The 25,141-nt window shown below is 41.5% G+C and overlaps 1 protein-coding gene across 1 annotated transcript in view; it reads right to left on the reverse strand.

The window, feature by feature from the left end:
• PEA15 (proliferation and apoptosis adaptor protein 15) overlaps positions 1-25,141 on the reverse strand; it is a 43,265-nt gene that overhangs the window by 10,918 nt on the left and 7,206 nt on the right. The window contains exon 2 of the mRNA XM_072114841.1: positions 3,223-3,400. Within this exon, the coding sequence (XP_071970942.1) occupies positions 3,223-3,394 (172 nt within the window). The 5' untranslated portion in view covers positions 3,395-3,400. The remainder of the gene's footprint in view (positions 1-3,222; positions 3,401-25,141) is intronic.

Below are 25,141 nucleotides of genomic sequence, written 5' to 3' on the forward strand. Positions count from 1 at the left end.
AAGTGGAGCAAAGAAGAAAGTAACCATGTTTCTAATCCTGTACAACTGAGTAACATGTTACAAGATGGCATGAGCAGGTGCCTGAGCAATGGTTCCTACATCTTTGTATCTTCCAATTTGGACTGTTTATTGCCTGCTTGAAATACTGTAATGCAAAAATCAAAAATTCCGCCTGTCCTGACCTCGGACTTGTCATTGACTACATCTTTGCTTGTCCTTTCGATGTCATACACTTGTTGAACTTGTCATACACTTGTTGAACAGAGGCCATTCCCAGATGTCTCCTGGTGGTCCCCTGCCTAGATGTGGGTTAAAGGTTGACATCCAGGGGTTCACTTAGCCGATGATGAGTAGCCCTCAACCCAATCCAAACCTGCTTGTACTTATAGAACTATTTGGCTTTGGTTGAAATGTTTAAAAGCAATACAAAAAGAAAAGAAAACAATAAAATAAATAATTGTAGAAATAAAATTCCCTCCTGTTTTCTTTCGAAAAGCTGAATTTTCCTATCGGATCCACAGACAAGAGCTTGACGCCCGGGTGACACAAGGTACAATGCTCCAGTTGTTTGGATTTAGAATGGTTCAGGCTTTCACGGATTGTTCTGTCAGATAACAAAGGCCTAGTCCTTGCGTTAACTTCTGGTGAATAGATGACCCTGTCCCGACACATCCCCCCCCTCCTTCACCACCACCCCCAGTCACATCGGACAAATGTTCCATCTTGTAAATGTCTTTAGGTAGAACTTTATGTTTCTTGTGCTCAGGCGAATCCTCAGTCAGATCTTCTTTTCCTGTGATATATTATTGATACAGTTTATTTGCTGGGTCCCAACATCTTGACAGACTCGAAGGAGGCTTGGAGGACTCAAGCCATCGATGGTTGGGTGGTGAATAATGCATACTGTTCATGCCTCGGCTCCGTGCGTAGGAATATTTGAGTGGCTGGAGAGATGAGAATGACTGGATTCTCTGGACAATCATTTCTATTTTATGGATGTAGCAGAACTGGGTTTGTCCCTTCACACCTCACATAGAGACAACGACATATTATGAGAAGAGAGACGTAATATTTTGGGTTTGATCGAAAAGTCCAAGTAAATTTGGTCCAAAAAAATAAAACAAAAATTCCACACCAAGGCAGCCGGACAAAGTGGCAAGAGAAGAAGATTCAAGTTAGGGTTTCTGGTATCCGTATAAATTATTTGTGTCCACCATGTAACATGTGACCAAGACTTCTGAAGGGCTCACAATTTGTTTCGAGAGTTTCCAGATTCTGTTGACCAGTGTGGGAAAGAACGGTCTGTGTGTTAAATTTAACAAAGGGGGATCCTGAATGGACGTAATTTTAGGACACATGGAGAGTACATGAACGTTTGGCCAACCCCATCTTCTTTGTATTTGGGTAGTGTATTTAGCGTAGGGGCTGCCATGAGGCCCACACGGTCAGGGGGCCCAATGTTGGTGGGGAGAGGCTGTAGTACTCGAATGACAAGGTCACTGGAGTACTATCACACTCATGGAAAGAATCCTGCTTCCTACTGCTGTTGGGGCTGACTTCTGGGGTACATCGTCTGTCTTTGTAGTTGTGTCTTAGCCTGGACAGAGGAGGAGATGATTGAAAATGTAGGAGCCATGCAGGTAAGTTAAATAGTTGATTCTTTTTGACCATTGTAATGTAATGTTGGCAAAAGGGGCACTGTATCCTAGGAGGGATATGGCATTCAACTTAGGGGGCATAGCATTTAAGTTATTAGCGGGGGTGGCATGTAATCTACTAAGGGGAAGGCATGGCATGTAATATTTTAGGGGGGGGATCTGATATATTAGGGGAGGGGCATGGCATGCATATATTATATTGCCATGCTTCATCCGAATTAATTACATGCCAAGCCCTCCCTAGTAGATGACATAACATGCCCCCCATAATTTATAAGTAAGGGGAGGGGCCCTGTATATCATTTATTAGGGAAGAGGTACTTCATATCATGAAATTAATTGGGAGACTCTATAATTTAATTAATTCGGGGTGAAGTAGTATAAGTGTATACACTTTCATATTTAAGCACAGGGTGGGCCCCATGCAGAAGTGTGCTCCGGGCCTAGCCTCTTCTGGTTACACCCCTGTTGGGGAGGTCGAGAGTGGTGGCTACGATCAAGCAGTAGTAGACCGAACTTCCTCATTGATTGCCCCCTGGCACGAGTGGTCCCCGTCTTTGAGTCCAGAGGTCAAGAGTGGTGGCTACGATCAAGCTGTAGCAGACCGAACAGCCTCATTGATTACCCCCTGGCACGAGTGGTCCCCATCTTTGAGTCCAGACAGCTTCATGATCGAGCCGTTTCCTTCCTCTAGACTCATAGATTAAAAAAACACGAATTGCTTGGAGTTAAAAGGACCAAGCTCTACGTTGCCAGGGAACCAGGTTGGCAACGAGATGCCGAAGCTCAGAAAAGGTCACCCGGCTCTGGTGCTCCAATGTAGGGAGAAATGTCACTTTAATTATTGCGTGAAAATAACAATCTCCTGTGCAAACAAGAGGGGAGATAAGGAGAGGAGGGGGCGCCGCTCTTCACCATCACACACCGGACATAACACAAATTGGGTTGAAGAAGATGACTGGTGGTAGATCTCATCCATAGCTTAGAAATGGGAATTTGGTGGTGGATTGAGGTGTATTGTGACATGTTATAGCAGCTCTACGCAATGTTTTTGTGTGTTTTTAGCCCCGAGGCTTTGGATTAATCTTGGTTTAAGAGCTGACAAGGGGTTAAACGTTTTCACAGAGGCGGGGGAGCTGAATCGCTGGCGGTGGTCCCTGCGAAGCATCAGACAAGCATTGGCATAGCAACAGAAGACTCTAACACAGGCCTGACCGGCGCTGTGCTGAGAATTGATGTAAAGGCCTTGGTATGAATCCCCCCCCCTCCTACAGCGCCGCAGGACACGGCCGCTCCTGTAATTATTCCTTCTCCTCCGCTAATGTATCCGATACTGCGAAAATAGCCCCTGAACCATCGCTTTGTATCAGTCACAAACTGCCCAGATGTGTGCGAGATATTGGAAATCATCCGTATATTTATCGGGATCGGGGATAACATGGGGAGCTGCTAGTGACACGCAACATGGCGCCAACAGGTCCCCTCATAACATCATTAAAGGAAGTTTCATCAGATGCAAAAGAAGACGCAACATGATACAGGTTCATGAGACAAGCGGACTTACCTTTTGCCAATTTATCATGTTTTTCCAGGAAATTGAACCAGTCTTGGCAAGAGGTGATTTCCTCACTTTTCTCGGTGGGGATATCCTCCTTACAGGCTGATTTTAATTGGTCTAGATCCTCATTGGTAATGTTTTCAGAAAGTTCTTGCAACAAAGCGCCGTACTCCTCCATGGCTGCCTGGAAACAAGATGGAGACATTACAAAATGTGACTAAAATGTACTATAATACTGCCCCCTATGTACAGGAAAATATCTACTATAGTACTGCCCCTATGTACAGGAATATAACTACTATAATACTGCCCCCTATGTACAGGAATATAACTACTATAATACTGCCCCCTATGTACAGGAATATAACTACTATAATACTGCCCCCTATGTACAGGAATATAACTACTATAATACTGCCCCCTATGTACAAGAATATAACTACTATAATACTGCCCCCTATGTACAGGAATATAACTACTATAATACTGCCCCTATGTACAGGAATATAACTACTATAATACTGCCCCCTATATACAGGAATATAACTACTATAATACTGCCCCCTATGTACAGGAATATAACTACTATAATACTACCCATATGTACAGGAATATAACTACTATAATACTGCCCCTATGTACAGGAATATAACTACTATAATACTGCCCCCTATGTACAGGAATATAACTACTATAATACTGCCCCTATGTACAGGAATATAACTACTATAATACTGTCCCCCTATGTACAAGACTATAACTACTATAATACTGCCCCCTATGTACAGGAATATAACTACTATAATACTGCCCCCTATGTTCAGGAATATAACTACTATAATACTGCCCCCTATGTACAGGAATATAACTACTATAATACTGCCCCTATGTACAGGAATATAACTACTATAATACTGCCCCCTATATACAGGAATATAACTACTATAATACTGCCCCCTATGTACAGGAATATAACTACTATAATACTACCCATATGTACAGGAATATAACTACTATAATACTGCCCCTATGTACAGGAATATAACTACTATAATACTGCCCCCTATGTACAGGAATATAACTACTATAATACTGCCCCTATGTACAGGAATATAACTACTATAATACTGTCCCCCTATGTACAAGACTATAACTACTATAATACTGCCCCCTATGTACAGGAATATAACTACTATAATACTGCCCCCTATGTTCAGGAATATAACTACTATAATACTGCCCCCTATGTACAGGAATATAACTACTATAATACTGCCCCCTATGTACAAGAATATAACTACTATAATACTGTCCCCTATGTACAGGAATATAACTACTATAATACTGCCCCCTATGTACAGGAATATAACTACTATAATACTGCCCCCTATGTACAGGAATATAACTACTATAATACTGCCCCCTATGTACAAGAATATAACTACTATAATACTGCCCCTATGTACAGGAATATAACTACTATAATACTGCCCCTATGTACAGGAATATAACTACTATAATACTGCCCCCTATATACAGGAATATAACTACTATAATACTGCCCCTTATGTACAGGAATATAACTACTATAATACTGTCCCTATGTACAAGAATATAACTACTATAATACTGCCCCCTATGTACAAGAATATAACTACTATAATACTGCCCCCTATGTACAAGAATATAACTACTATAATACTGCCCCTATGTACAAGAATATAACTACTATAATACTGCCCCCTATGTACAAGAATATAACTACTATAATACTGCCCCTATGTACAAGAATATAACTACTATAATACTGCCCCCTATGTACAAGAATATAACTACTATAATACTGCCCCCTATGTACAAGAATATAACTACTATAATACTGCCACCTATATACAAGAATATAACTACTATAATACTGCCCCCTATGTACAGGAATAGAACTACTATAATACTGCCCCCTATGTACAAGAATATAACTACTATAATACTGCCCCCTATGTACAAGAATATAACTACTATAATACTGCCCCCTATGTACAAGAATATAACTACTATAATACTGCTCCCTATGTACAGGAATATAACTACTATAATACTGCTCCCTATGTACAAGAATATAACTACTATAATACTGCCCTCTATGTACAAGAATATAACTACTATAATACTGCCCCCTATGTACAAGAATATAACTACTATAATACTTCCCTCTATGTACAGGAATATAACTACTATAATACTGCTCCCTATGTACAAGAATATAACTACTATAATACTGCCCTCTATGTACAAGAATATAACTACTATAATACTGCCCCTATGTACAAGAATATAACTACTATAATACTGCCCCTATGTACAAGAATATAACTACTATAATACTGCCCCCTATGTACAAGAATATAACTACTATAATACTGCCCCCTATGTACAAGAATATAACTACTATAATACTGCCCCCTATGTACAAGAATATAACTACTATAATACTGCCCCTATGTACAAGAATATAACTACTATAATACTGCCCCCTATGTACAGGAATATAACTACTATAATACTGCCCCCTATGTACAAGAATATAACTACTATAATACTGCCCCTATGTACAAGAATATAACTACTATAATACTGCCCCTATGTACAAGAATATAACTACTATAGTACTGCCCCCTATGTACAAGAATATAACTACTATAATACTGCCCCCTATGTACAAGAATATAACTACTATAATACTGCCCCCTATGTACAAGAATATAACTACTATAATACTGCCCCCTATGTACAAGAATATACCTACTATAATACTGCCCCCTATGTACAAGAATATAACTACTATAATACTGCCCCCTATGTACAAGATTATAACTACTATAATACTGCCCCCTATGTACAGTAATATAACTACTATAATACTGCCCCCTATGTACAAGAATATAACTACTATAATACTGCCCCCTATGTACAAGAATATAACTACTATAATACTGCCCCCTATGTACAAGAATATAACTACTATAATACTGCCTCCTATGTACAAGAATATAACTACTATAATACTGCCCCCTATGTACAAGAATATAACTACTATAATACTGCCCCCTATGTACAGGAATATAACTACTATAATACTGCCCCCTATGTACAAGAATATAACTACTATAATACTGCCCCCTATGTACATGAATATAACTACTATAATACTGCCCCCTATGTACAAGAATATAACTACTATAATACTGCCCCCTATGTACAGGAATATAACTACTATAATACTGCCCCCTATGTACAAGAATATAACTACTATAATACTGCCCCCTATGTACAGGAATATAACTACTATAATACTGCCCCCTATGTACAAGAATATAACTACTATAATACTGCCCCCTATGTACAGGAATATAACTACTATAATACTGCCCCCTATGTACAAGAATATAACTACTATAATACTGCCCCTATGTACAAGAATATAACTACTATAATACTGCCCCCTATGTACAAGAATATAACTACTATAATACTTCCCCATATGTACAAGAATATAACTACTATAATACTGCCCCCTATATATGTTTTTTATTGGAGTATTATTCCAGTTTCCCATATTGTGTGCAGTAGTTTGGGACACTATGTGACGGAAGTAACAGATTGGTGACACAGCTATGAAGAGCCGCCATTGACATGATGTCTGTAGCGTGTCAGGTTGTCGCACACTCTGTGGCGGTGATAGAGCGGAGGTGATGAAGTGTTAATGACACGACACCCGGCAGTGTTCCCGCTTCTCCTCATACTTCACACCCCGTATGCTGAGCACAGAATTCTGCACATTCCTATGAATTAACAGCTTCAGCTCCCATGAGATGCGTCTATTGTCTGCACAGTTATATATATATATATATATATATATCAGTTATATATCAGGGAGAAGTGACATCACTGGGGGTATTTTTGTCTATTCTCCTACCCTTGTGCATAGAGTCCTATGAAGGGTTAAACAGGTCACATGGTGCTCACTTCCCCCAGATTGATAAGTAAGTGGAACTTATATGAGAAGAACATATGAGAAGTCCTACACTGAGGAGCTCACATAATGGTGAAACAGGTTCTCTAAATGTATTACTGTCATTTTTTTACACTGATGAGTTCAAAATGGAGAAACAGGTTCTTTTAGGTCCAATTTTACATGCATGCCTTTTCCTCCCATGCCGATTATAGGAATCTCTCCTACACTAATGAGTTCACAAGAGCAAAACAGATTTCTATGGGTTGATGTCTACAAATCTGTGTGTAGCCAATATTGACAAAATGCTACATGTGGCCCTTCTCATTATCATCCATTACAGGTCGCCCTGAACTAATGAGTCTTATGAGAGAGAAACTGGTTGTCTGCTTCCATCAGCAACTGACATATACTATGTACCTATTCTTTTAAATACAACAACCTGTTTTACACTGATGAGTTACAAAAAGGGAGAAACAGGTTCTTTTCAGCCCTATTTTGACATCTTTACCTCCAGATTACAAGAACCTGTGACAATTATAGTAAAAGTTTTTGGACAATATGTATGGTTTTGTATTATTTCCTATAGGCTACAGTAGCCTGTCCTGCACTATTGAATCCAGACAAGAGTGAAACTGGTTGTCTGTTCTGCAACTAAAACTATTAACTAATTTCCTTAACAGCAGTTTTACACTGATAAGTTTAAAAAGGGAGAACATGTTTTTAATATCCCTATTTACAGCTCTTCAACTTCAGATCACAGGAACATCTGCATGTTGATGCAGGCAACAACAACCTGTCCAGCTCTAATGAGTCCCTACAAAGCTGCAACAGATTGTCTACATTTTTTAATGACATTGTTTAGGTACCAATTCCAGTACCAATTCCTAAACTTCGACCTGTTTTATACTAATGAGTTAAAAGGAAGGTGTGGGGGCAGGTTTTCAGCAGCACTTCAGATCACAGGAACCTCCTAATGAGTCCAACAAAGATGTAACAGATCTTCAACTTGGTGATGCATACAAATCTGTGTGTAGCTAATATCTGGTAAAGTTTTTGTGACCTTTTTTATGGTTTTGCACTATTTTCTATAGACTTCAACAACCTGTCCTGCACTAATGAGTCCAAGTGAGGGGGAAACAGGTTTTCTACATGTGCTGTGAAATAGTTTACGTAACTATTCCTTTCCCAAACAACAACCAGTTTACAAAGTTGAGCCAAAATTTTCTTTAGCCTAGTTCTTAACTTTGAGATATTAGGAACCTATGCTACACTAATGAGGAATGTAACAGTTCTTCTTTAGGTTAATGCCTGTTAATATGTGTATAGTAAAATCTTCCCTTGTGTCCCTGCAAAAATGAGTCTTTTCAAGAGTCAAACAAGTCGTCAGCAACATAATATCTAAAAAGAATGTACAAAAATTTCAACGCGCTACAATAATATTGATGACACTTCACTACAACCTATCCTGCGCTGATGATTCCAAACAAGGGAGGAACAGGTGGATCACTTAAACAATCCCTTAAGACACATGCCAACAAGGGTTTATAGCAAATAACCTCTCTATATGGCGTGATATAGCCAGCTACCCAGAAGTCTGTTCACCATATATCCTCATCGTACTAATTATAGATTTTTTTTCCTTAAAAAAACCAGGCCCCTCATGGCATTGACTCCATGTAAAGTTGGAGCTGTCTGAATGTGTTACCTTCCTGCTCACAGCTCGGGGAGAAACTAATTAACAGTTATTAACTACATCTTTACACTTGATTGCAGGGGGAGACGAAGGGGGGAAGGGGCGGGTGTGAAGAGAAACAGTAAAAATTGGAGGGGCGACATCCAGGAAGAGGAATCCGGCAGGTGAACATCACCGTCTCTTAGAAAGAGCACAATTGATGCCGATATAATGAGATTATACCTTCTCCGCTATTACATAGAGGTGTACTAATTAGCATGCACATCTCCATGGCTGTGTCAACCGCAGGAATTAATTGGCTAACGAGCAGAGCGACACGTTAATTTGTGCGTTGGTCAGCAAAATTGGAATAATGTGATATTTATAATGAATGCGTTTTAAAGGGACGCTATGCAAAAACTGATATAGAGTGTAATTTCCAATTTCCAGGCTCTTCGGGGGTGGAGCATAAAACACAAATTTATTTCTTGGTGTGGTCTGTGCTATGCTCCTCCCCCACAGAGCCAATTATTTCAGGATATACTGTTTATATTTGATTTGAGTGTTTTTATACATTATATTTTTAACCTCACCAAATCTGCCCCTTGTGTAGGACAAATTGCTAAGACAAGCGCTGCAGTCTCTTCACTCCCTGCCAAGCAGGCTGACAGACAATGTTTAGTGGCTGTGCTTGGTATTGCAGCCCAGAGCAATTCACTTGAATGGGATTGATCTACACAGAGGCCACATAACATAGAAAGATGTTGTACGTGGACTGTGAAGCTGGACCTGGGCAGAGAAACTTCTTTAGGGAGCAAGTTGATGGTGGGTGATAGGTGTCATGGGAACGATCCATTATTTTACTTGACATCCACTTTAAGTTTGTGAGACTTCTGAACATGTAAGGAGGGGAAAAGTCAATCTCTTTCAGTAGTGAATATATTAGCACTGTCTGTAGTCATCATGATCATGCCCAATGGGAAGTTCCCTTTAAGGCCTAGGGGTCACCTTGTTTTGTAAGAACCATAGCAGGGGTATTCAGTGGGGCTTATCTATAAAATTAACTTTACACTAATGAACTTCCAATGTGGGGCTACTTCCCCTTTAAATACCAAGGTCAATGCCAGTGGGAGTCTGGTGGATGATCCCCGTGCCCCGCTATTACATAAGCCGTGGCGGGCGGAGGCAGACATGCTGTCTGTGAGATTAACACACGGCACAACGCAGGGCGACAGTGATCTCCGTAAACTGCTCGATACCCTGTCTGCGCGAGCCTGACGCTGATGACATGTGACATAGACTGAGCGAGCGGAGGGGAGGCTGCAGCACAGCACCATCGCCACCAAGATGTACCGGGGCTGGGGTGTACAGCAAGAGGGATCACCCAAGACTACAAAGACTGTCTGGCCTGCAGACTTCAGAATTAAAGGAGAAGAAGCCATATAGCCAGCTTAGCTACTAGCCTTGCCTGCCACCAGGGACTGATGTTCAGTCCGCTTTTATTTATGTTTGCTGTTGGTTCTAAAGATAATGGGGCTCATTTACTAAGGGCCTCGCGGACCGCAATTTTGTCCTGACGATTTCTATTTTGCGCGGCTGGGACAGGTATTTAAAAGGGGTTTCTGGCGCACGCGATCGGATTTTGGGCAATCATGCCGGCTTTCATGCATCACAAATTGGGGGGGCGGGCTGTCGAGTGATCCGACGGATTCGTACAAACCGCGGGATTTAACTTAAAAATTGTGTCGCAAGCCAAGCACTTACATACAACGGGAAGTAGAAGATACACAGCTCAGAAGACAGTATCACACAGGATAGGATTAGATACACAGCTCAGAAGACAGTATCACACAGGACGGGATTAGATACATAACTCAGCAGACAGTATCAAGCAGGACAGGATTAGATACACAGCCCAGCAGATAGTATCACACAGGATAGGATTAGATACACAGCCCGGGAGACAGTATCACACAGGATAGGATTAGATACACAGCCCAGCAGATAGTATCACACAGGATAGGATTAGATACACAGCCCGGGAGACAGTATCACACAGGATAGGATTAGATACTGAATACTGGATTCTGATGATAATACACTGTGGTTCAGTAGGTGGATATGATGGAGTCATCTCTGTGTAATGTCACTGTCACATGGACATAGCGCAGATACCGGATCCAGCACCCAGACCATATCCTGTACCGCTTTATGTATACACAGGTGACATCCTTCTCCCGACATCTGCTACATGTCACATCACTGATGTATAATACTGCACTATCCATGTATCTATCTATCTATCTATCTATCTATCTATCTATCTATCTATCTATCTATCTCATATCTATCTATCTATCTCATATCTATCTATCTATCTCCTATCTATCTCTCATTTCTATCTATCTATCTATCTATCTATCTATCTATCTATCTCATATCTATCTATCTATCTATCTATCTATCTATCTATCTATCTATCTATTTACTCATCTATCTCCTGTCTCCTATCTATCTATCTATCTATCTATCTATCTATCTTATATCTATCTCTCATATCTAGCTATCCAATATCTATCTATCTCATATCTAGCTATCTATCTATCTATCTATCTATCTATTTACTCATCTATCTCCTGTCTCCTATCTATCTATCTATCTATCTATCTTATATCTATCTCTCATATCTAGCTATCCAATATCTATCTATCTATCTCATATCTATCTATCTATCTATCTATCTATCTATCTATCTATCTAGCACCCAGACCATATCCTGTACCGCTTTATGTATACACAGGTGACATCCTTCTCCCGACATCTGCTACATGTCACATCACTGATGTATAATACTGCACTATCCATGTATCTATCTATCTATCTATCTATCTATCTATCTATCTATCTATCTATCTATCTCATATCTATCTATCTATCTATCTCATATCTATCTATCTATCTCATATCTATCTATCTATCTCCTATCTCTCTCTCATTTCTATCTATCTATCTATCTATCTATCTATCTATCTATCTCATATCTAGCTATCTATCTATCTATCTATTTACTCATCTATCTCCTGTCTCCTATCTATCTATCTATCTATCTATCTATCTTATATCTATCTCTCATATCTAGCTATCCAATATCTATCTATCTCATATCTAGCTATCTATCTATCTATTTACTCATCTATCTCCTGTCTCCTATCTATCTATCTATCTATCTATCTATCTATCTATCTATCTTATATCTATCTCTCATATCTAGCTATCCAATATCTATCTATCTCATATCTATCTATCTATCTATCTATCTATCAACAACAAGAAAATAACATTCTTCTAGGTAGAGGACACTGCAGAATGTCCCAAGTTCTTCATGAATCTGGTTCCCCCTGCTCTGCTCCAACAAAAGGCACCACTTTTTTTGGTGCACCTTTAACATGGGGCGTGCAACACACTTCTGTCTGACTTTGCATGATAAATCTAGAGCACGGACCGACTGATCCCCGGACGCCCCCTGTCCCAGGGGAGCTTTTCCACAGGAAATGTTTTTCCCTTTAGAAATCTGACAATTTCTCCAGTGACATTTCCAGAGAATTCTCCCAGATCTGCAGAGTAATGGTGACTCAGACTATAGGCGAGCGTCCCGTGCCCTGAATGTAAAGCAGCAGGACGCTCAGTCATAGCCTGAGTAATGGCCGCCCGCTGATGAGGAGGCTGCAATAAGGAGCCAATCACATTCCAGCTCATATTTACAAGAGGCCCAGTGAAGAATGTATAAAGCAATTTGATTGGTTGCTATGGGATCTTCTCCATCTTTCCTTAGCGATAGTTGTAACAAATGGGTAAATGTCTATCCTACTCCTTAGAGGGGGAACAAGGCCCTAAAATGTATAAGGTGCATATATATTACTGTGCTACATAATAAGGACCAAAATAATTGCTATGTAATAAGGAACCAATTAGATTCCAGCTCATATTTACAGGAGGCCCAGTGAAGAATGTATACAGCAATTTGATTGGTTGCTATGGGATCTTCTCCATCTTTCCTTAGCGATAGTTGTAACAAATGGGTAAATGTCTATCCTACTCCTTAGAGGGGGAACAAGGCCCTAAAATGTATAAGGTCCATATATATTACTGTGCTACATAATAAGGACCAAAATAATTGCTATGTAATAAGGAACCAATTAGATTCCAGCTCATATTTCCAGGAGGCCCAGTGAAGAATGTATAAAGCAATTTGATTGGTTGCTATGGGATCTTCTCCATCTTTCTTTAGCGATAGTTGTAATAAATGGGTAAATGTCTATCCTGTTATCCTGTTCCTTAGAGGGGGAACAAGGCCCTAAAATGAATAAGGTATATATATATATATATATATATATATATATATATATATATATATATATAAATATATATTACTGTGCTCCATAAGGGGCTTCCCGGCTTTCATTTTACAAAATTTCCCCAGTGATCACCATGTTCCCCACATATCACTCGACCACGCCCACCTGACTAGTGCGAACACACTGCACACTACCTCCATATCTCCTCCTCCTTGACTCCTACATATGTGATATCACGGAATTAAGTGCATAGTATCATAGTTTATATGGTTGGAAAAACACATGTCCATCAAGTTCAACCAAGGAAGGGAAGGGATTAGATGAGGAAGGCGTTTAGGGGAAACAATTCTATATAAAATAACCATCAATGTTATTTAGGTGTAAAAAGGCATCTAGGTCCTTCTTGAAGCTCTCTGCTGTCCCTGCTGTGACCAGCGCCTGAGTGCGGCTATTCCACAGAGTTATAGGGATTCACTCAAGTTATATTTGTTTTTTTTTACAGGTTTTGAGCAGGGTGAGCCTTTATTTTAATATTTTACTCATTTTTATCTTTCTGTTAACCCCTTCCTCTTCTTTTTCCCATTGTGTATATACGTAGATATAGATATTGCTTTCTCTGCACCCCTCCACCATTTAACCGTTACTTTAGTAAGTCCGGTAGACTGCGTTACACTTCCGAATCCTGATAGAAATGTGAAAATTGTCTTAGTGCACACAGCCAGGGCGGGCGGGAGGCCTAGAGGGAAAAGTATGTTTTCCTCCATCTATGTGCAATGAAATCGCCATGGCAACTGACGAGTCTGTGTGAACGCGTCCCCTCCTTTCATGATTTACAACCTTTGCGCATTTGCTAGACAATATACACGTCGTGCAGAGCGTCCGGGCTCTCCGCCGCTGCATATCATTGCACATGCCTCAATAGTTTAGGGCGATGGTCGCGTTCTCCGTGTTTATTTACGGAAACGTGGATAAAATATAACAGTGCATAAAACAGTGCATAAAATGATGAAGAGTCACCTCAGGGAACAAGGGCATTAAGAACATGGGGTTTGGTTTGCCCACTAGGACGGTAACCAAGCCTGGCATCCAGCTAAAAAGCAGATGTAGGAGGAGCTTTAAAAAAGTTCTATCAGCCAATCAGTGTTGAGAGAATTGAATAGCCAAATCTGACTGCTTCTCATCAAACCTCCACTACAATGTCCTCTACCGCTGAATGATATACAGTAGTATAATACTGCTGGAATACTGAGTCTCTGGTATGGGGCCCTCTCTCCCGACTGGGCCCTTGACTGGAGTCCCACTATTCCCCCCTTTGATCGCAACCATGTATACACATAGGGGCACATTTATCAAGTGCTCCTGCTCCCCAGCACTTGACAGGGGGCAGCTGTATCCCACTGGGCAAATAACACCCCCCCCCCCCATAATATATTACCTTAAGGTGGGTAAGTTCTTATCCCCAAATCCTGGGAAAGTTTGGGTCGAGAATGAATGTACCTGATATTCAAATACAAAAAAAAGGAAGATATCTTTATCCGTCTCATAATATGTCACAAAATGGTCACAAAATGTACCCATAGGGGTACATTTACTAAGGGTCCGCACGGCGCATTTCCGTCTATTTCCCAACTATTTCCGTTTGCACGCAATTGGATTTTGACGCAATTGCACTGACTTTCATGCGACACAATTGGTCGGGGGGGGGGGGGCATGGCCATCGGACAACCCGACTGATTCAGACTAAGCGCGAGTTTTACAATTCAAATTGTGTCACAAGACAATGCACTTACATGCACCGGGAAGAAGAAGGTGAACTCTGGGGGACCTGATCGGGGAAGCGACACATGCAGGATATCGGGCACACGATCTTGTTGAATCGTGGCAGAGTTCATACTCGTCGGACAACCCACCTTGGGGATTGCGCAGGGACCGGGTAAGTAAATGTGCCCCATTATGTCATTTCATTATGTCTCATCAAGTTTTTTTCAACTTTTTGAGTATTCTTTATTGTGCCCCAGAGAGCCTCAATATTCCAGATATCTCCTCTTTTATACATAATGGGGGTCATTTACTAAGGGCCCGATTCGCGTTTTTGCGACGGGTTAACCGAATTTTTCCGTTTTGCGCCGATTTTCCCTGTATTGCCCCGGGATTTCGGTGCACGCGATCGGATTGCGGCACATCGGCGCCGGCATGCACGCAACGGAAATCGGGGGGCGTGGCCGTACAAAAACCCGACGGGTTCGGAGAAACCGCCGCATTTAAAAAAAAAAATGTGTCGCTGTACACGCGCTTACCTTCACCTGGCAATGGATCGTGAACTCCGGCGGACCTCAGCGGACTTCAGCGCAGCAGCGCCACCTGGTGGACGTCGGAGGAACTGCCTTAGTGAATCGCCGGAAAACCCGAATCCACCACAGAGAACGCGCCGCTGGATCGCGAATGGACCGGGTAAGTAAATCTGCCCCAATATCATTAATGTGTACCTGTCCATCCATAGAACCTGACCATGAGTAAGGAGGGAACCTGGCAGCTCAGTCTGTGTCAGTCTTTACCATAGATTAGTCATTTTATTCATGGAGATTAAGTCTCCTTTCATGCCATACTGCGGAGGGATACAGTTATATAATTCTAAGAACTCTCTCTCGGTTCTATGTCTTTAAGAAAAAAAAAAATTCTTCAATTGTGAAAAATTCCGATTCCTCCTGAGCAGCGGCATGAATAATTCACACAGGTATTTACCGAGGAAAGAAAATATCATATCGAAAGTGACAACACTGAATTGTTGTATAATCCAGCGCTGCCGGCTCAGCGATCCCACCTTTACTGGCCCTCGCATCCCCAACTGCTGCCGATTTCTTTATTTGTTATTCTGTTTTCTGTCATAATAAGCCCCGCTTCATAGAGCGGCATGAAATCAAGTGAAATCTTAAAGGGGTTTTTTAACATCGCAGGGAACAGCCTTTGTGTGAACATAAGTAAGAAAAACCTTGACTTACCTCTCTGGAGACCTCCCAGTTCCAGTGCTGGTGCTCAGGGCCCCAGAGATTGGGGTCACATGCACAAAGAAAGTGATGTCACCACTTCCTGTCCAAGAATACCAGAAGCCTTGGGGACCAGAGCACTGATGCTGGAACTGGGGACCACCAGAAAGCTAAATTAATTGTTTTTGGTAATTGAGATTAATTCTTGCACCTATTATATCATCTGACACACCCTAAAAACATGTAAAAGTCAAGAAAAAAAATTTAATTTAGAAAATTTAGACATTTAGAAAAATTGCTTAGTTTAATCTTTCGACAAACGTTGCAATTCACTCAAGGAAAATCTGCATCATATCTGCCATGTATGAACAGCTCCCATATGTGTAGTCACCCAGCTTTCCCAGACTCCTAATTCTAAATCCATATTATTACAACGCAGGGAATTTACGGAATTTATCGATCACATCCAACCTAATTGAGGTCTGAAGTCGACTGCGACAGGGAGCTTCCAGCGGTCCAAGATCAAGAGAATTTTTTATACATTTTTGGGGGATTTGTCATTTAAATTTTTGAAGGAATTTAAGGATATTTAATTTAACGTAAAAAATAAATTCGAAAAAACATTCTCATTTATAATTTAGTTCTTATACATTTTTTTTTATATCAATCACATCATGATATAACAAATAATATAAGAGTCTAATAAATAATTTGTCAAAAATAGGAGGTATAAATATTCTGGGGAATCCCAGACGTCATTGATATTCTATGATCTAACTCTCCAAAACATTTTTTTTCCCAAATCCTTCCAATTCCCCGTCAGTTATTGTTCCCCCCAAACATCCGCCTGCTTTTCCTTTCTTCTTGTCCTTTTAACCTGCTCCACACAAGGTTCTCATTTTCAGGCTGTGAACCAGCTTTGCTCCCATAGACTTCATCCTCAATCTCCCCTCCTCCCCCCCTCTAAATGGAATGGAATGTCCGGATGGCTGATGGCTTTATGCAAAAATACTGTGGGGAGCAAACAAAAGGAGTAATGGAGAGGGGGTGCACTGGGGTCTGAGCGAACAATAGGGCTTTTATCTCCGTGTTCCCCTGGACCTTGAACTACTGGGTATTGTAAGGATCTGACGCCCGTCACAGGACAAAAAGCCTCCGAGAAAATATAACATTGAAAGATTCTGTTGTCTGAGGGGGGATATGATAAAAAATTCACACTTGAAAGAAGCCCCTTTAACGAGGGGTGAAAAAAATCATATTTGGCGTTTGATTTAGGCAAATATTATCTTAAAAGGGGATATCATATGAAATATTATTTTAAAGGCCCCGCCCACATCACAGACTTCTCATGCTAAAGGCAAAGTCTAAGCCCACCCATTAGCCCACCCGGGAGCTTAACTACTACCTTGGAATACCCCTTAGCTGTACTATACGTTTTAAAATGATCCTGTCAGCTCTCATCTTTGGCCACCGTGTGACATCCTGGTGGCTAGTGGGTGATTGCTGCCATTAAGTGCCCACTATAATTCTAGTCAAGGGGCAAATAAGCTGAATTAAGAATTGGTCAGGTGACACATGCAGAACCACCTTGTTTCTTAGAAACAGGAAGTGGCTGAGTCACGTGACTTGTCAATGCTCTACTGATTGGCTCAGAGAGTGAAAGTGTCCACACTAGGAAGTGGCTGAGTCATGTGATTTGTCTACGCTCTGCTGATTGGCTCTGAGAGTTAAAGTGTCCACATTAGGAAGTGGATGAGTCATGTGACTTGTCTTTGCCCTGCTGATTGGCTCCTCCACTGATGTGTTTACACAATGCAATGCACAGCAGCAAACATACCCTAATCCAACAGGGAATGTGTCACATCAAGGACATGGACAGGTAAGTCATGAGAACTATTTTGCTTTCTATTTTACCCAGGGTGCCTTACAACTCAGAAGTCTCCACAAAGAAAACTGTATCCTTGAGGAACTAAGCCCTTAAACTCACATTTTTACATGTTAAAGTGTGTAAAAAAGGCACATTTAAAGGACATGTCCATATGGATGTCAGTGAAGGCTGTTGTATTAAGATTTTATTTGGAGACCCCGCCCTTCATATTCTTCCTCATGAATGGAATTCGTCCTCATTCAGAGACTCATTTCCTATGTGATGATGGAGATTTTGCAGTGATCTGAAAGCATTTCCCTCCCTCCTCCTCTTCAGTCCCATCGAGCCCCATAGTATTCAGGTCAAAACAGAAATCTGCAGAACATGAGTCAGCTGACTCCTCCGACAGATGGGCCCGACACAAGGCAGAGCACCGAACGCTGAGCCTCTAAGCTTCTCAATGCAAAGCCCCATCCGAAAGGGGTAGAGGAGATGTCACTGCATCCTGAGACATCTCTATACCACACACATCACTGCAGAGAGATTACACAAGCCCCACCCTGCCCGAAAAATCTCTGAACCCATTATATCCACCCAGCCAACCGTGACATCTGACCATATTAACTATTTATACTCTACATGGTGTACAAACATTTACTATAATACTGCCCCCTATGTACAAGAATATAACTACTATAATACTGCCCCCTATGTACAATAATATAACTACTATAATACTGCCCCCTATGTACAAGAATATAACTACTATAATACTGCCCCCTATGTACAAGAATATACCTACTATAATACTGCCCCCTATGTACAAGAATATAACTACTATAATACTGCCCCCTATGTACAAGAATATAACTCCTATAATACTGCCCCCTATGTACAAGAATATAACTACTATAATACTGCCCCCCTATGTACAGGAATATAACTACTATAATACTGCCCCCTATGTACAAGAATATAACTACTATAATACTGTCCCTATGTACAAGAATATAACTACTATAATACTGCCCCTATGTACAGGAATATAACTACTATAATACTGCCCCCTATGTACAAGAATATAACTACTATAATACTGCCCCCTATGTACAAGAATATAACTACTATAATACTGCCCCCTATGTACAAGAATATAACTACTATAATACTGCCCCTATGTACAAGAATATAACTACTATAATACTGCCCCCTATGTACAGGAATATAACTACTATAATACTTCACCTATGCAGAAAAACGAGCAATCTGCCATTTTTTAGTCATGGGTGGAATATACAGACAATGATTACTAAGGTATCTATTGAGAAACAGCAGAAATTAATGTGTGTTTCTCATGGGTGGCACTAGGTTGGTGCCCATGGCAGTTCCTTATTCTTATATTATCCTTATATTTTCTGTGTATTAAAGCCCCCCCCCCCTTTGTCCACCCAATTATTTTATTACATGCCAGCACTTGCAGTACTATTGATATCCATGTAGTAGTAGTAGTGAGATGGGCCTGACCTTGCAAGAATTCTTAAATACTGGGGGTGTCCGTGGACCCCATTGCGGTGCTTTAACTTGAATTAAACTAGGTTTATAAAATGTTGATGGTTCGGTGGTAAAGGGAGTCACATTTTAGTAAGTTTGGTGATAAAGGTTTAATAATCTGTGGAAACGCTTTCGGATGTAGATGCTTCACTGAGCGCGGGCTGACAGTCACTTTTGTAGAGGAAGTAAAATCTGTGGGGCTACTCTCACATCTGACCTTCACTTCCTCCTCCCGCAGGGTTTTTTAGTTTCCAAAGCAAAATATTTATGGGCTTTTTTGATGTGAAACTTGTCTAGACCCAGAACGGTCTGTCTGCCATTTTGTTTTTGATCCAGCTGTAAAGATACTACAAATCTGACTCGTCTTATTGGTCAGTTTAGCACCCAATGAATTTCCATATCTGAATGGATTCCCATTTTACCAACTTCCCAAAAACTGGAATAAACGTCTCATTGAATTCAGTCAACGTATTCTGAAGAAGGGTGGATCAGGACCCAAGTCTTGCGTTGTTGGAGTTGTACTCTATGGCACTTGACAGACGCTTGTCCTAAAGGTTAAAGGTTAATTACTTACCTTTGTGAAGCCATTATAATTAAGTGTAATTTAGTTAAAGCAGGGAGTAGTTCTAAAGGGCTTTTCCTACTCTGAAGGACCTGACCTGACCAGATTTTAGTAGATCCTGTGTAATGCTTAGGTTTTCCTATGGGGGCACTGCTGAGTTCTCGATCCAGATTATTGCTGATCCCTAAAGATTCCAGAAGAACTTCCTGAAATCTATTTATACAGTATTTTTAACCCAAACTGATCATCCAGAGCTGACAAGCCCTTTCAGGCTGAGAACAATAATAATAATAATAATAATTCTACTACACCTATTAATTAAAGACGACCAGTCACTAAATTCAAAATGCTGAATGACATACCTGATGAGGTGGCCCATCTGCTCCTGATCAATTTGGCATTCGTTTTTTGAAAATCCGTCTACCCATTCAAAAGATATGGGCAATTAGATCATAAAGCTAAGGGGGTGGTAACATTCAGGACCACACCCTAAAGACAGTAAAAGGTTTCCTCCCCCTTGACTAGATTGGGCTCATTCACATATAAACTTTCAAGGGCCGTATCTTCTGAACGGATGGACGGAATTCAATGAAACAAACATCAAATTGCTCTGGGGAGCGGCGAGATTCTGGAGACATATGTCAGTCAACATTTTGCACATCCCCTTTAAAGCTCAAGTTTTGCATTAAACATATTCTACTGATTCCTGTTGCACATCTCTGCTTGTTATCTACAAACGTAGGTGCAGGAATCGTTACAGTGTATCAGTATTATACCTATGAAGCAGGTCATACCGGAGTACTCTCTGTTCACTGACAGCAAGCAGAGGATCAAGATATATGTATATGTTATATTACCTTTCAGAACTCCTGCTACTAGCTGTGCACATCTCGTTGCAGATGCACCCATCACTCCGCTACCCGGATTCATAAATTCCTATGTGACGCCCCCGCACGCTCCAGAAGTTAGTATTTTCCTGGCTTTCCATAGTAATGTATTTCTTGGAAAGTTGCAGATTCTTCACAAATGCATGTGAGTGCTCACGACAAGGCGCAAATCCCTTCTAATATCAGGTTGGGGGTGGCCGTAAATAATAGGTACATAATAAAGCACTGCTAAGCCATGACTATGATTGGTCCAGTATATATATCATTCCTTAAATACTCTGTTCTGCTTGGGGAAAATCCCAAAACACAAGCATACTCCTCTCCTGAAATAGTCTGTGCTGCTGGGGGTCTCTGTTCATGCCATCTACTCCCCCCCCATCACGTACCGCTGCTCCAATGACACATATCCCTTTCTTTACTAATAGGCTGACACTGTTCTCCTGAAATCCTCTGTGCTGCAGCGCCTCTTTAGATTGCTCTGTAATCTCCTTATCAGAACACTCGCTTGGTCATATGCCCCCAGTCCTCCCCACCAGCATCACATGATTGGGACCAGTACATGACATACTCATCTCCTGAAATACTCTGTGCTGCTGAGGACTCTTCTCTTCCTACTATCTAAACAATGCAAATGCAAATGCAACATGTGAATGGAGCCTTAAAGCTTATCTCTGCCCATAATGTAAAGATCCAGGTCGGACTTACGCTAAACCCCAATGACCCACAATCCAAACATTGAATCACCCACAAGTAGTGATTGTTTGTTGGGGTCTTCACACTGTAGTTGTCCATGCTGTGCCTCAGACAAGAGGGGTTACCAGGACTAAAAAGACCCTCAAGAGAATCCCTTGTCACTAGTAATTGACCCTTCAAAGTAGAATTGTGTTGGGTTTCTTCTCCAAATTATACTCCAAAAACAGCGCCACACTTGTAAACAGATTGTTCCTGGTATTGCAGCTCATTCACATTCACTTCTATGTAACAATTAGGGGTCTAGACCAGAAAGATTCTGGGTGAATTTGTCGGTACTGTCTGTGTATCCATGCAGGATCGCTTAGGCCGCGTTCACACAATGGGGCTTATTTACTAAGAGTCCCACGGCCGCATTTTCATTGGGTTTCCCGACTTTACAGGGATCAAGCTGAGGATTGTGATCGCACGCGATTGGATTGGGTCGCAATCGTGACGGCTTTCACATGACTCAAATCAGGGGGGGGGGGGTGGCCGTCGGACGATCCCACGGATTCGGAATAAGTGCGGGATTTAACATTTAAATTTGTGTCACATACAATGCACTTACATGCACCAGGAAGAAGAAGGTGAACTCCTGTGGACCTGAGCGGGGAAGCGTCACATGCAGGACATCGGGGGCACCATCTTAGTGCATTATCAGAGAGTCCGGATCGGGGATCGCGACTTGGACGGGTAAGTAAATGTGCCCCAATGCGCTTTGAAGGCTCCCACCGTGATCACATGCTGAGGTAACGTTACGTTTCCTTCGCGATTGCTATAAGCAATGTCTACCTCAGCGCGTGGATTGCGTCGTGTGAACACGGCTTTAGTTATAACATGCAGATTCTACAGGGGGAGGCAGAATTTGGCTGTGATTTACCTCATAAATAGGTCAGGATCTGTTTGATGAATTAACTGTGTTCTTAAAGGAACAGTGCTCTCTTTATAATAAATAGGTCATGGCCGGCCGGTCTCCCCCTTCCTCCTGCGTTCCCCTCTAACTTGTTTCTTCCTGTGCTGAAATCCTAAATTCTTGTTCCCCCCCCAGTGTGACAATCAGTCTGGCTTCCTGCCGGCCTTATCTCTACATGGCCGGCCTGCTAATGTTACACTGAGGGAAGCCGTACGCCTTTAATTCATTCGCTCTCAACGCTGCGTTTTAACACTTTCATCCCTGTCCGGGCTCTAGTAGTCGCCTCGGAGACACGAGTCACTCCTGTCACATGTATCAGGGTTGTAGGGTCCCCATAGGAGAGAGAACCCGTGACATCAATCTGGGAAAATGAATGAGGATGAAATTTCCCATTACGGCCACTAATGTACGGAAATCTCCTGTCAGTACGGAATTAATCCGACAGGAAGCGGAGTGCAGGCCGCAGGGAGGCAAAGCTTTTTATTATAAACTCCTTCTGCAGGGTGGGGCCGCCGCATAATGCACCCTAATCATATTGTGTCACAGTATACACAGTCATACATGTACAATATACATCCTACAGTGTGTAATGTAGGAGTACTCAGGCCTACAACATGACAGCGGTGTATACTACAGTGTGTAATGTAGGAGTACTCAGGTCCACAACATGACAGCAGTGTATACTACAGTGTGTAATGTAGGAGTACTCAGGCCCACAACATGACAGCGGTGTATACTACAGTGTGTAATGTAGGAGTACTCAGGCCTACAACATGACAGCGGTGTATACTACAGTGTGTAATGTAGGAGTACTCAGGTCCACAACATGACAGCGGTGTATACTACAGTGTGTAATGTAGGAGTACTCAGGTGCACAACATGACAGCGGTGTATACTACAGTGTGTAATGTAGGAGTACTCAGCTCCACAACATGACAGCGGTGTATACTACAGTGTGTAATGTAGGAGTACTCAGGTCCACAACATGACAGCGGTGTATACTACAGTGTGTATTGTAGGTGTACTCAGGTCCACAACATGACAGCGGTGTCTACTACAGTGTGTATTGTAGGAGTACTCAGGTCCACAACATGACAGCGGTGTATACTACAGTGTGTATTGTAGGAGTACTCAGGTGCACAACATGACAGCGGTGTATACTACAGTGTGTATTGTAGGTGTACTCAGGTCCACAACATGACAGCGGTGTATACTACAGTGTGTATTGTAGGTGTACTCAGGTCCACAACATGACAGCGGTGTATACTACAGTGTGTATTGTAGGAGTACTCAGGCCTACAACATGACAGCTGTGTATACTACAGTGTGTATTGTAGGAGTACTCAGGCCCACAACATGACAGCTGTGTATACTACAGTGTGTATTGTAGGAGTACTCAGGTCCACAACATGACAGCGGTGTATACTACAGTGTGTATTGTAGGTGTACTCAGGTCCACAACATGACAGCGGTGTATACTACAGTGTGTATTGTAGGAGTACTCAGGTACACAACATGACAGCTGTGTATACTACAGTGTGTATTGTAGGAGTACTCAGGTCCACAACATGACAGCGGTGTATACTACAGTGTGTAATGTAGGTGTACTCAGGCCTACAACATGACAGCGGTGTATACTACAGTGTGTATTGTAGGAGTACTCAGGTACACAACATGACAGTGGTGTATACTACGGTGTGTATTGTAGAAGTACTCAGGTCCACAACATGACAGCGGTGTATACTACAGTGTGTATTGTAGGAGTACTCAGGTCAACAACATGACAGCGGTGTATACTACAGTGTGTATTGTAGGTGTACTCAGGTGCACAACATGACAGCGGTGTATACTACAGTGTGTAATGTAGGAGTACTCAAGTCTACAACATGACAGCGGTGTATACTACAGTGTGTAATGTAGGTGTACTCAGGCCTACAACATGACAGCGGTGTATACTACAGTGTGTATTGTAGGAGTACTCAGGCCCACAACATGACAGCGGTGTATACTACAGTGTGTATTGTAGGAGTACTCAGGCCCACAACATGACAGCGGTGTATACTACAGTGTGTATTGTAGGAGTACTCAGGTCCACAACATGACAGTGGTGTATACTACAGTGTGTATTGTAGGTGTACTCAGGTCCACAACATGACAGCGGTGTATACTACAGTGTGTAATGTAGGAGTACTCAGGTGCACAACATGACAGCGGTGTATACTACAGTGTGTATTGTAGGAGTACTCAGGTCCACAACATGACAGCGGTGTATACTACAGTGTGTAATGTAGGAGTACTCAGGTCCACAACATGACAGCGGTGTATACTACAGTGTGTATTGTAGGTGTACTCAGGTCCACAACATGACAGCGGTGTATACTACAGTGTGT

The sequence above is a fragment of the Engystomops pustulosus genome, chromosome 7 (genome assembly GCF_040894005.1).
Source record: "Engystomops pustulosus chromosome 7, aEngPut4.maternal, whole genome shotgun sequence".
NCBI classification, from domain to species: domain Eukaryota; kingdom Metazoa; phylum Chordata; class Amphibia; order Anura; family Leptodactylidae; genus Engystomops; species Engystomops pustulosus.